Raw genomic sequence first — 14,594 nt, 5'->3', positions numbered from 1 at the left:
TTCTGGACAAATGTTTTAAAAAATTTTATTGGATAAAAATATATATATATATATATATCGACATCTGGATCTTAAAAAGACAGTAATCTGAAAATGTTTAGAGTTTTGTTTAAAAACAGGTTTAATTGTAAATTGTTACTCAATTTTGTTTATCTTATAATTTCTCTATTTTTTTTTTGAGGGAAATTTTTTTTTGTTACACAGTTTTGTTTGCTGGAGTATCACTAGTCAAACATTTTGTATGAATATAAAATAAAATAAATCTATTAAAAGGTCTATAATAGGAAAGAGTTGCAAAGGGTGTTATAATGTTTAAATCTTTTTTTTTTGTTGTTGTAAATATTTCAAAAACTTAAAATTTGTTGTATTTATTTTGGTAATTTGTTTAGTTATGCACTTAGTACTATTTTCCGCTAGCTTTACATAAATTTTTTTTGTATTTTATTCTCAATGCAGTAAAACTAAATTAGAAATTTATTTTTTATGTTTAAAGCTGATTAATTTTTTAAAAAGATTCCGAAAATTCTCATATATTTTATTGAAAGTCTTTTGTCCTTTAATAGACTATGAGAAATAATTTTTTTATATATAATTGTGAAAAATATATTTTACTACGTAAGAATATTTCCACACTTTTTATTTTTTTGCTGCCGTTTACCTATTTATTTAATTTTTGTGTTGGTAAGGGATACTAAAGATTTTTGAAGGTAAATAACTCACCTTAAAGCACAGCAATAATGCTATTAGAAACTGTGTCAATTTAATGTATGTTTTTCTTTAATATTAGAATTTTGGCTTATAAAACATATTCTACAGTGAAAAAAAATTTTTTTTCATTATGATTATTAATGTATTTCTGAATGTTTTTTTAAAAAATTATTTTTTATTAAAAGTTAATTATTCCTAGGCTTTACATGCAACATTATTAGATTCAAATCTTGACCCTAAAGAAATTGAGAAAGCCAAAATGGGTCAAAAAGCTGATTTTCCAAGTGGCATTCCTGAATGTGGAACAGATGCTTTGAGATTTGCTTTATGTGCTTACACTGCACAAGGTAATTTGCATTGACACAAATGTTTTCCATTTATAAATTTTAAAAACTATAAATGCTGTTGAAATTTTGATTTCATTTCAAAAACTTCCTTTTAACTGAATTTAAAATATGTTTTTAAAATGAATTTTTTTCTTAGAGAAATAAAATTGATTAGAATAATTTTAATCTTTATTGTTTCTTTTTATCCCTTATTTTACTGTAAAACATCTCTATCGGAGAAATGTGATTTAGTGTTAAATGTAATATTAATTACGCCTTTCAGAATTGTTTAATGTGAAAGAGACAATTTGACCAAAAATAGCCGTTAGCCATTTATTGAAATATTAACTCAGTTAAAAAAATTTTTTATTGTTATTAGCTTAACTGCATAACTTGACTACATAGCTTGGCATTTTTCATGAAAAACATTTTTCATTTGTTAAGCTGAAATTAGTTAAATTTACAAGCAATGCATATGTATAGTGTCTTATGTACCATTTATACAATGTCAATGTGTAACAAATACTTATATTATTGATTCTAATTTACTTTTAATTTAAAAAAAATTGTGTTGTAAATAATGTTACCAATTTTTTTGTTGTTTATTATTGTGATACAAACAACTAAAGAATGATCATGTTTCTAGATCAAAGTTTCAAGACTTTCAATTGTAATTTTAAATTACATGATTGAAATTTTTATTGTTAAAATATAACATTGTTTACTAGTTGATTAACATATCTTACAAATTCCAATTTGTTCTGTTAATTGCCTCTTCAGAATATTGTTTTTTAAGCGAAATGAAACTGAATTTTTTCTGTTAATTTCATTTTTAAAAGCCTAATTTTTTTGGCCAACTTCTGTAAATGTTACCTTAGCTTGAATAACCATCAATTTCATCTAAAAATTCTTATTTGTTATCAGGTTGATTTCAAAGAAAGGCCGTGAAGAATCTCACAAACCTAAATGATCACAGATTTCATTTTTACAATATGATTTGCATTCTGGTTTATTTCTGCCCTATTAACTTTCTTAGATTAAGCAACCCTATTTTATTTTTAATTTGTGAACTGATAAATTTTTGGATGAGTAAGTTTCTTAATCTTTGTGACCATAGATTTGAATTATAAATTTTGATTTGCAATCTGATTCATTTCAGGACGAGATATTAATTTAGATATCAACAGAGTTGAAGGGTATCGACATTTCTGTAATAAACTTTGGAATGCTACAAAGTTTGCTCTGATGACTCTGGGTTCTGATTTCAAACCTAAGCCTAAATTCATGGTAATAAATATTTTATGGTTTCTAAAGAAAGATTAAAAGAAAAATTTTAATTACTTAGTTGCTAATTAAAGAAAAATGAGTGTGATCCGTATAATAAATATTTTATGGTTTCTAAAGAAACATTAAAAGAAAAATTTTAATTACTTAGTTGCTAATTAAAGAAAAATGAGTGTAATCCGTATAATATCAAATGAATGGAATAATTAAGAAAATAATTGTTTTCATTATCTAAGCTCAGTTTTTCTCTCTCTTTTTTAAATAATTTTAAAAAAGTCAAATTTTAGAGAATGAATAAATTCATTACACACCCACGTATATATGCAGAGGTTGGACAAAATAATTGAAATGTTTCTATATTAACAATTTTTTTTTTTTTTTTATCTTTTTCAAAAGATAATTAAAAAATTATTTTATAAATTCAGAAGTGCAATTTCTCATGCTTATCAATGAAGTTTAAAACTTTTAGAGGTTTGAGGAACCAACAATAGATTAAAAATGGAAAATATTGTTTTTGATCATCCTATACCAAAAAAAAGCAATAAATTTGTAACTTGTAACAATAATTTTGGTTATTAATATGATGATTGCTCAAAATTTCATAATTGCTTTAAAATTTGTGAAAATTTGTTTATAATTCTGTAAGATATAAGGAATTTAAATAGTTCTTTTGCATCTGCGCTGGAAAAATTAAAAATATTTTCTCTTTAATTTTGTGGTGAATTGTATTTTAAAACTAATTAAAAAAAGTTCTATTTGCATATCTTAAAAAATGAGCAATTTTCTATATAGTTTTTGTACTTTTTGAAGGAAAACAAAACTGAAAATGATAAAGGATTTTCCACAAATTTTATATTGTTCTTTAGCAAGATTTATTAAAAATAGTGCCGGCATAGTTGGGAATCATACCCCATAAAAGTATTTTTCTTTTGCTTGTTTTTATTTCCTTATACAACCATATTTTGGTGTATGAACACTTATTGTAAGGTATCATCATTTTTAATTTAATTTTGTCTTATGACACGTAATATTTGTAGATTACTTCCTATCATTTTGGACTTTTTTCATTAGTTTTCAAATACTACTACAAAATGCTCTGCAAAATTTATAAAAAAAAAATTTAAAAAAAATTTCTTGCAAAAAGAACTACTTTAATAACTCAAATCTTATGCAGTTTTCAGCAAATATTTCTCAAATTCTAAGGCAATAATTTTGTAATTAAATTTTAAATTGATTCAAAAAAATTTTTATTAATTCTACTGATTATATTTAAAGTCATTGCAAATAACGAAAACAAAGAAATAGGTTTTTCTTAAAAATGTTCATATCTCCAGAAATATTTAGGTATGCATATATCCAAACATATTTGCTAGGCTTACAAAATTCTGTACGATTATTGCATATACTTATTAAAATTATTGTTACAAGTTACAAATTTATTACTGCATTTTTTTGGCATAGGGTGTCTAAAAACACTAATGTCTGTTTGTAATTTATTGACAGTCCCTCAAACCTTCAAAAGCTTTACTCTTCATTGATGTGTGTGAGAAATCACATTATCTAAAGTAGACTTCTGAAGTTTTAAAATGATTATCAAAGTACTTATAGATAGGATTATGAGTAAACGCATTAGTGTTTCCATTATTTTGTCCACCCCTTGTATATAATCATGTTTATCGTGTGAATTTAGAATAGCATGTTCCTATATATCGAGAAATAGGAGTAAATGTGTCATGAAACATCCAGAAAAAATTAGACAAGAACTCAGTTTTATGCAACTGGTAAATCAAAAGTTGAGTTGTAAATTTTCTTTCAATTATAAGTCAACTGGAAATGATAATTTTGACTTACCTAAGTTAAAAGGTTTGGAGGTGTTTACTAAGGAGGTTTGGAGGTTTACTATCTTCAGATAAATTAAGACCCATGATTCTAAATGCCTTTCTGGGTCTTTTCTAATTTGTTTTAGAGTCGGACTCTTTCAGATTTCGTTACATGAAATGTGTGTTTGAGTTTTGAGCCGTGTAGTCACATAGCGTTCTTCAACCATTATATTTTGCATTTAACCAGCTGAAATTACGTAGCTCTTTGATCAGTATTGGAATTTCTTTTTCCTAAGTGAATAGTTTTCCCATCTATTTCTGTTAACAAATAAGAAAGTGGAAGCATGCATAAGCATCCTAGTCTAAGCCCACAGGTGGAAATGCGTGGCCACCCAACCTATGCTGAGTACCAAATTCATAATGAGGCTATTATTTACTCCTTTTTTACTAATTCATATGAAAATACAAGCAATAGTAGAGACAAACATCAATAGGCAATCTACACTAAACTTTACGAAACGTATACATTGGAGATAACTTCTTACATGCAATGAAGGACATGATCTATTTTATATAAATTGTTATTATTTGTAATTTACATTGAAGTCCAACTTAAATTTCTTTTTATGACTCTTTCCACCAGAACTTTTCTATTTTTGACCTATTGAAATTTCCTATTTTCCTTTTTTTTTACTCTTGCATTTTTAAACAATAAAAATAAATGCTTTATAGAAAATATTAAAAATAGTATTTAAAAAAAAATTCAAAATGAAAAATAATATTTTCAAAAACCACGTTTTTGTAGTGGAGAATAATAATTAAAAAAAAATTTGAAAAACGAAAAACGTGGGGCGCATGAAATACATAACAGTAATGTTAAATTAGTGTGTGTGTGTGTGCTCTTGAGTATATGTGTATGTATATCTGTCATTGTAATTGTATCTGAATGTGGATGTGGAATATGTGTGTACATGCATATGTATGTGGATGTATGTGTGTACATGCATATGTATGTGGATGTATGTGTGGCTGTGCATGTGTATGAGTAAGAAAATGTGTATATGTACTGTTATGTATTTCATGTGTCCCACGTTTTTCGTTTTTCAAATTTTTTTTTAATTATTTTTCTCCACTACAAAAACGTGGTTTTTGAAAATATTATTTTTTATTTTGAATTTTTTTATTTTAAATTATAATTTTTTTAATTTTTATTACATATTTTTTAAAAATTATTACTTTTTAAATATTATTCTTCACTACAAAAAACGGGGTTTTTAAAAATATATATTTTTATTTAGATTATTTTTCTTAGTCAAGACTACTACAAGACCACTACTAAAACAATAGAACTTTCACTTTAAATTAGGGATACAAAAATCTTTATAGAAAAACAATACCTTTACGACTTTCATTAGTTTTATGCTGATGACAACCAAAACAATCTGGAAATGAATGAGGAAAAACTGGATCTTACCACGTGATTTTTCAGCCAATAAAAATACTTCGACAATAAAAATCTTTTCACCTGACATGTAATACTAATTTGAAATAATGGAATCGACAACAAAAGACAATCTCGAAAATAATTTTTTTTTTTTAAATTTTAATTTTATTTTACTTTGTATGTCTTTTTTCTCTTCATTTTCATGCATTGTCATCCAGTTCTGAACTATGTGGCAAATTTTAAGTTTGTTGCTAGTCGGGAAGTTAGTTTAAAATCGATTATAAAATTCCACCCGGACAGACATACACGAAGGCAAGTTTATATAAACGTGGTAAAAATGATACAAATATTGAGAAAAAAAATTCAAGCTAATTTAGCTATTTCAAATATCAATTTTTATCCTTTTCAAATTATGTCATTTTATTTTAGGTTAGTATTGAAGACAGTAGGATTATGGACTTGTGGATATTAAGTCGCTTATCCACTGCTGTAGAAGCTTGTAATGCTGGCTTTGAATCCTATGATTTTCCTGCAGCCACTACAGCTTGCTATTCATTTTGGCTCTATGATTTGTGTGATGTCTATTTGGTAATTATATAGTACATAAATTACAAATTTTGATGTTATTTTTAATTTTTGTTTAGTTATTTATTTGTGTGTGTGTGTGTATATATATATATATATATATATATATATATATATATATATATATATATATATATATATATATATATATATATATATATATATATATATATATATATATATATATATATATTATATACATTACACAATTCAACATTTCAATAAATCTTTCTAGTAAAATGAATATAGATGTTAAAATGATATAAACTTCAATTTTATTAAAACCATTTCAATTCACAAACAGTTTTATAAATACAATACGTCTTATTTCATTTTAAAGCCTTGTGATCTAAAAACGTTTTGATATTTTGCAGGAATCTTTGAAACCTGTTTTTCAATCTGATAAGCCTCAAGAAAATACTGAGGCTTCTAAAGAAATGCTCTATACTTGTTTAGACACAGGTCTAAAGCTGTTGAGCCCTTTTATGCCTTTTGTTACAGAAGAATTATATCAAAGAATTCCTAGGCGTGAGAATGATTCCACCATTAGTATTACTATTTCACGGTACCCAATACTGTCTGAGGTAAGCTTTTGACTGCTAATTAAACTTTGCTATTATTTTGTTATTGCACTTAATATCTTATAAAATCACATTGTTAATACATTTTAGGACATTGAAAGTTTTAAGGATTTAATTTTATTTATGTTGTTTTTGGGAAAACTATGGTTTCTATTATATATTGACAAACCTTTTAGGACTAAGTTTTCTTTTCTTCGTTATTGTTTTCCCTTTCTTATTATTTTCCTTTCTAAAAATACATAAACTTCTGATTTGTAAATTAAAAAAATATTTTTATTTTTTTTATTGAACTTGGACAAGCTAATAATGATTAGATTGATGAAACTTCAATATTTTGTCTATATCTTAAAAAATTTTCTAAGATTGATTTTTTTTTTTTATACAATTTTTTTATTCTTAATGGTTTGATTGAAATCAGTTTAAGAACAACACTCTACATTCAAAATCTAAGTTATATTTAATTGTCTATTTATTTTATAAGTTATTATTTAACATTTTAATTTATTGTCTATTTAATTATATTAATATGCACGAATATTAAACATACAAATATACTAAAAGATTATATTTTAAACATGAATATTTATTTACATTGTCCTTTTATATTAGTTCCCGTGGAAGAATATTGAATTAGAGAAAAATGTTACATTTGCTCAAGATGTCATCCACAAAGTTAGATCTTTAAGAGCTGATTATAACTTAGCTAAAAATGAAAAATTAGACTGTAAGTATACTTATATACATGATCATTACTGAAACTTTACATTTTATTGTTTATATATGTTAGTTCTATTTCTTTATTTAATATCTTTTTACTAAAATTGTCTTAAATAATTCCTTATTCATTCTAACCATTTGTCTCAATGAAAAATACATGTGCTAATTTTTAATTGTGGTTTCATAATATTATAACTGAATACTACAATATTATGACAGAAAGTAATTTAACTGTTTCATTTTCCTGTTTTAATAGAACCAAAAATAAGCATATTTTTACTAAATAATTTTATATTCTAATTGATCATATGAATTCAAATCAGCAATCAAAATGATTATAGCTATTGCATATATTAATTTCTGAGATTTTAATAATGGCAAAAATAAGACTTTTTTTTTTTTTTTTTTTTTTTATTTTTTTTAAGTCTAAAACTGGAAAGAACATTTTCCAGGAGATTGGAAAATGTTTTGGAAATGGAAGAAAGAAAACATGAATTTTTGAATACTTAAATTTTTTTTTCTTTTCAAATTTCAGCTGTGGTATGCTATAATTTAAAACATGGTAATTACAAAATTATATCCCGACAAAATTGGTAAATAACTAATCACAAAGTGTATTATGCTAATAAGTTAAAACTAACTCTTACAAATTCCCCACCTAAATTAAAAGCAGTAAAACCTGTCCTTCAAATAATTTTACAATCTAATCTCTTCCGGATTGCTAGAGACATCTGTTAGAAATGCTGCAAATTAAAAAAGCCACACAAATCAGTAGACTAGTGTAAGAAAATACATGATCGAAGCAATGTACAGACGATTAAAAATGGTCGTTTTTCATAGCACCAGAACAGTGTTCGGGACTAAGAGTTAAGTAAAGAAAAGGTTCACATTTTTTAGCTTTATTGAAAAAAATTACTTTTAAAGAGATTACATTCAAAACATTTAGCTTTAAAAAAAAAACTTCTTTATTCTTCAGCCTTTGGGGCAAATCCTCTCAATCTATAAATTGTAACCCAAACAGGATCATAATCTACAAACATCACTACAATATTTGAATAACAACTTCTTGATTTTTCTATAATAATTCACCTAAGCGACTTATAGAAAACAATTTCAGAGCTAATTTTATTTTTAAATTTTAAACCTTGAATATAAAAAAGGAAATGTTCATTTAATTTATTAATTTCATTATTATAAATAAATGTCTCCAATTACCATTTAAATGTACTTGTTCTTTGTGTAGCCATTTTTTGTAATCTACCTTTTCTTCTTCTTTTTTTTATTTTTATTTAAATAGATGTCATAAACCAGATTTGAATTTTTGAGTTTGAAGGGGAAAAAAAGAGGTTGGGGAACCCTGCTCTATAACATAAAAAATTAAATTGCCTTATTTGGAAGAAAATGAAGGAAAAAAAGGAAACTTTTGTTGCTAATTTGAATTTCTTTATTTTAGTGTTTTTAAAGTGTGATGATGAAAATATAAAAGCCTGCTTATCAAAACTAAGTGATACAATAATTTTCCTCACATCCTCTGCATCTCTTACATTAGTAAATTCTGAAGAAATTCCCAAAGGATGTGCGATCACTACAATATCTGAAAATTGTGAAGCATATTTACTTTTGAAGGTATGTATTGTATCTAAATGGTTCAATATAATAAATATTAAAACCTATCCATTTTGTTTTGTTTTTTTAAAGTAAGTATCCCTAAATATTTTTTAATTGATAATTAAACTACAAACCATTAATGAATGAATTTTTAAATATAATTTTAAAAAATAATAAACTGGCTTCTTAAAGCTGTGGATTTTTAAATAATTTCAAAATGATATGCACAAATACTGCTAATATTTATTTGATGTAGAGCTTAAAACTATTACATTATTGGTTCTAAGTTTTGTGTTATAAAGATAGAAGCTTTGCCATATATTTTATAAATTAATTTGAAATGTTAAATAAATTCAAAATGATATGCACAGATATTGCTAATATTTATTTGATGTAAGTAGAGAGCTTAAAACTATTACATTATTGGTTCTAAGTTTTGTGTTATAAAGATAGAAGCTTTATCATATGTTTTATAAATTAATTTGAAAAGTTAAATAAATTCAAAATGATATGCACAAATATTACTAATATTTATTTGATGTAAGCAGAGAGCTTAAAACTATTATATTGTTGATGTTAGGTTTTGTGTTATACAGTTTGAAGCTTTACCATAGCATTTATAAATTAATTTGAAATTTTAAACAAAAAGGTGTTTTTTCACCATGAATCTAAACCCTTCAATTAATGGCATCTTGTAAACAGTGATGCGCAGCTGGGCACAGATAAATGATTTATTTTATGATACATTTACTTGTTTAAAAGTCAAATTGTTTTTGCGTTAGTCTGATTACTTATTACATTGTTACAGCTGTATTATATTTCATCTAGAAATATGCTACCTAATTTATACTCAAGATAACTAATTTCTTATTAGCAAAAATATATTATATATTAAATTGCTATTGCTGTATTATGAAATGTTATTCAGTTCCCTTAATAATTTCATTGGGAAATATTATAATTTTACTTTGTTCAAGTAATAAAAATTACAAATATGATAAGTAGTATCTAGAGTCTGCTATGATTTTAAGTTAAATTATCATTAATTGTCAAATTGTGTATATTTATTTTAATGAGATTACTTATTGAATTATTTAATAAAACAATAACAAGGAATTAATCTAAATATATTTTTTATCTTTTGAAAAATAATTTTTTTCATTATGCTTCTTTTTCCTCAGGGTCACATTGATATTAATAAAGAAATTACTCGATTAGAGCAGAAACAACAAAAACTTAGTTCTCAAATTATCAAGTTGAAAGAAGCCACTCAAGTAGATGACTATGAGATAAAAGTTCCAATTGCAGTTAGAGAATCACATGCAGAAAAGGTATATTTTGAAGTGTTTAATATAGGTAAAGGTATAACTGTCAATTTTTACTTTATCCAAGGACTATTTTTCCAACTGGGAGTATATAATAAAATATAAAGTGAGGTGATAACAAATATATTTTTAAGTTTACCTATACCATCATATAATTATTATGCATTTTTATATGTCCCGCAGTGAACTGATCATTAAGACACGGTTCCCGGCAGATCACCGAAGTCCAGCATCACTGGTTGCGGTCAGTGTGCAGTTGAGTGACCACTTGGATCAGTCTGCGTAGGGACCGAGGGTGTACGGTATTGGTCCTCGTTAAACTGTTCTACCGTAAAGTGCTCGACTTCGCGTGCAGGTCATCAGGCTACCAATGCGGGGGTGCCATCCCCTCTGCAAAGAATCATAATTGTGATGGCATGTCTTCGGATCATCCTCAGGGATGTTTCCCAGACCGTCGCCAATAGCCCATTGTGCAGCTCTAGTGCGACGTAAATGAGCAAAGAAAGAAGAAAATATGTTTTATATGTATATGTAGTGGTAATCAAAATCATTTTTAATTTAATTTATAAAGATTCAATTTAGAGAAAATATAGTTTATTGAAGAAATAGCAATTAATATTGATGTTGAATTATGTTAAAGTATACTGAAAAACGAAACTCTGTTTTAATATTACTTCATTTTTAACCCATTTATGATTAAGTTTAACTTTTTTTGACAATATTGTTCACATATAATAAATGAAAGAAATATCCTCATATTTACTTACTAAAATAAACACTGGGATGTTACTTTTTAACTTTAAAGAAGGAGTGCACATGTGGTCCACAGGCCAAATGCAATCTTTAAATTGTTATGCGGCCTTTTGTCTTACAACCAAAGTTTGAATTTTTTTAATCAAATCACATTTAAAACTAATGAAGTTCTAAAGGATATAAAGTTAAAGATTTAATTTAAATGCAGTAACAAAATTACTATAATTTTATCAGAGTGTATGAACAAATGTTTTTTAATTCAAAAATATTACTGTTTAAATTACATTTTTTTTTCTAACAATCTAAAAAAATTTGAACCTCCCTGGCTAACTATAACTAATACATGTATTCATTTTCAGATAACTTTAAGTGAAGGGGAATTGAACAAAGTCCTACAAGCAATAGAGACATTAAAAATTATGGACTCTGCTTGAAGCTGAGTTTTCTATCTGCTTTTATCACAGCATTCCTTCATATTTAAGAAGCAGTAACAATTAAATTATTTTGCAAATGAAACCACAGCTCTGCAGACGAAATCATTCAAGTATAAACAGTTTGAAATCTCTCTAATTAATCATTAATAAAATGCTAGAAGAAATTTGTGCTATTCATACTGAAACACTGTACAATTTTTTTATATATAATTTATTTATTTTCAATAAAATTATCTAATTATGTATTGCAGTAAATTATTTTAAGTAATTTTTATTCTTGGTGAGTCAAGTCTCTGTGTAAAGTTTGCTTTGTCACGGCTTTAATTAAATGTTGATTTGCCTATTTAAACTCTTGTCTCATAATGTTACAATTTGTCAGTGATACTAAAGAAACTATCATTTTAAGATAACCATGCTCTATTTTCTAAAAATGTCTACTGCTACTAAGGAAAAACAAACAAAAACATTTTCATCATTTTAATGAATTGAAATAAAATATCATAAAAATAGTACAAATTCAGAAACATCAATAAACTATCCATTTATACATAGATAAAGAATAGATACATATCGAAAATGATCAACATTCATTTACAGACATTTTGTACAAAGTTATTTTATAAACTGAGTCTATTCTAAGGCACTTTACAATAAATGCAAAATTAAAATAATTTTTATGTATTCAGTTAAACAATATAAATTTTTTTCATAATTTGATTTAGCATTAATTAATTGCATGCTTTTTCATTAAACTAGATAAATTACTACTAACTTTTAATTACCATATTAAAAAAATCATTTGAAATTTCATACAATGTCTTATAAAATTTTCAGGTACTGTATTTAAAATTATAAAATAAAACTATATTGCATATAAAAGGATTTATCAAAATATTCCATTTTTCTTATTTAAACTTTTGAAACTTTATTCGTTGATTTACATGTAAGATAGTTTTTCAAAAAGTTAGCTACCATCATGAACATTTATTCATCTAAACAAATTGTGCGGATCATAGCATCTGCAACAGCGTATGGATCACAATTCGAAGATGGTCTTCTGTCTTCAAGATAGCCCATCTTCTTCTCTGCAACTTGGCGAGGTATACGAATACTGGCCCCTCTATTTGCAACACCTGCAGAGAAGTCGTGAATGCTTGATGTTTCGTGCAATCCAGTTAATCTTCTTTCGTTATCTTTGCCATCCTTTGGATCATAAGCTTTAATGTGGCGTGGATGGTTGCGAGATAGCTTTTCAATGGCTTCTTCAATGAATCTGCAAGTTGATTGATAAAATTTTAATAATTATGTAGTTCTAATATTACATTCATGCTTTATTTTCTTTTTTTAGTTAAAAATGTTGTGATGTTTTATGTTAATTTTTAATCTGACAACAATTTTGTTTTTCCATAAATCAATTGTTTATCCTTTGGTGTTAATCAGTAGAGATACAGTGCTTGAAAGTAGAATTTTTGTCTCAGAAGTTGGATAGTTACAGTGTTGGGACTTGAACTTAAAACGCAGTTAATTATAGAGTGGGTCATATTACGAAAAACTTTTCCAAATTCAGAATTTCAAGCTTAATAAATTATTTCCTCTAAACAAATTTTTTTGTCAAATTTAAAATGATTTAAATTACCTAGAATAGGCATGAAGTTTCATATTTTTAAAGTCAAAAACTTATTTTGAAAGCATTAATATATTATAAATTTTAGTTTTTCTATTCAAGAATGCAAAGCTTAGAAAGTAAAATAACAATTAAAAAAAGTAATATTTAGGTCTCACAATATCTACTTATACTATTGATATCTACACTAGGAAAACCGTAATTTTCACTAAGAAATAAGAATATTCTCAATTTTAAATCTCCTATCTTTAGATTAGGTTGTCTCTAGTGCAGTGTTTCCCAAAGTGTGGTACACGTACCCCTAGGGGTACGGGAGCAGTTTACCGGGGGCACACGTTGTTATGCGAAATATCTTGCAAAAACAAATCTAACCATGAAAATTTACGATTACGTCTTTTTCTGTTGACTATTTTTTGTAGAGTTAACAGTTAATAATTAGTGGTGTCAACAGTCAGTTGTGATTTTTACTCTTGTGCAGTTTTTTTATAGTAAAAAATGCATTCATTTTTTTATTAGTGGTACACAGCATTACGAAAAATTTAAAAAGGGTACACAAAAATCAAAAGTTTGGGAAACACTGCTCTAGTGGTAATCTTAAGATTATGTTAACTCCATGTTAGATTTCTGGAGACCTAAATGTTTCATTTCATTTTTCTTTACTGCAACTTTACATTTTTGTACTTGAAATATAAATATTTGTTTTACGATTCTGTTTTAGTAAAAATTGTTGAAGTTTTTGACTAAAAAAAATGAAACTTTGACCTATTCAAGCTTCTGCCTATAACAAAATTGCTGAATATTAATTCATGATGAGAAGACTAGAATGATTAGTTAATTATGAAGGTAGAACAAGTTTTGAAATTATATTTCCAAAATTCATGGAAGTTAGAAAAATTTATCTGTTTGTTAGAACTATTTGGTCTGATAGGCTCTTTTTTTTCATTTTTTGAAATAGTTCTTTACAATATGTGAATCTTACACAGTAAAACATGTTTTATTTACATGTTATATTACATATTTTTAAATTTTATAGCGATTTTAAGGACTCAATTTGAAGTATTTTCGTGCATTTAATTTATATGAATCTAAGATAATTAAAAGCGTGGGAAAATGAATAATTTTGTTTTTGTAGGTAGATTTAAGGATGATATATCGCTACTGTTTAACATAAATTCAAAAAAGATGGTTTTCAGCTTAAAAATGTCAAAGTTCCTGGATAACTATCTACAGTTACAAAGCAATAAAATAAATTATATTTGTATTAAATCTTGTGCATTCAACAAAGATGCAAAATACTGGAATTTTTTTTTTAAATCATCTTAATTCATGAATTCTTTATAAATAAAAAAAAATAGCTGATAAACTAAGGAAATCCTTTTTGATTT

The 14,594-nt window shown here is 25.6% G+C and overlaps 2 protein-coding genes across 4 annotated transcripts in view; one reads left to right on the top strand and one right to left on the bottom strand.

Moving 5' to 3' along the window:
• The window catches only part of ValRS (Valyl-tRNA synthetase), a 36,833-nt gene extending 25,005 nt beyond the window's left edge, over positions 1 to 11,828 (top strand). The window contains exons 19-26 of the mRNA XM_087159840.1: positions 908 to 1,055; positions 2,194 to 2,321; positions 6,012 to 6,170; positions 6,542 to 6,751; positions 7,358 to 7,472; positions 8,919 to 9,091; positions 10,255 to 10,404; positions 11,511 to 11,828. Of these exons, the coding sequence (XP_087015966.1) occupies positions 908 to 1,055; positions 2,194 to 2,321; positions 6,012 to 6,170; positions 6,542 to 6,751; positions 7,358 to 7,472; positions 8,919 to 9,091; positions 10,255 to 10,404; positions 11,511 to 11,585 (1,158 nt within the window). The 3' untranslated portion in view covers positions 11,586 to 11,828. The remainder of the gene's footprint in view (positions 1 to 907; positions 1,056 to 2,193; positions 2,322 to 6,011; positions 6,171 to 6,541; positions 6,752 to 7,357; positions 7,473 to 8,918; positions 9,092 to 10,254; positions 10,405 to 11,510) is intronic.
• Positions 11,829 to 12,047: 219 nt separating this feature from the next.
• Positions 12,048 to 14,594, bottom strand: part of LOC107444940 (glutamine synthetase) — a 99,467-nt gene continuing 96,920 nt past the window's right edge. For all 3 annotated transcript variants that reach the window (XM_016059219.4, XM_071183585.2, XM_016059218.4), the window contains exon 7: positions 12,048 to 12,858. In XM_016059219.4, coding sequence (XP_015914705.1) covers positions 12,570 to 12,858 — 289 coding nt within the window. In that variant the 3' untranslated portion in view covers positions 12,048 to 12,569. The remainder of the gene's footprint in view (positions 12,859 to 14,594) is intronic.

This window comes from Parasteatoda tepidariorum, chromosome 3 (genome assembly GCF_982258835.1).
Source record: "Parasteatoda tepidariorum strain Cologne lab strain chromosome 3, Ptep-v5.0, whole genome shotgun sequence".
NCBI lineage: Eukaryota > Metazoa > Arthropoda > Arachnida > Araneae > Theridiidae > Parasteatoda > Parasteatoda tepidariorum.
This window is presented reverse-complemented; position numbering and strand designations above follow the sequence as displayed.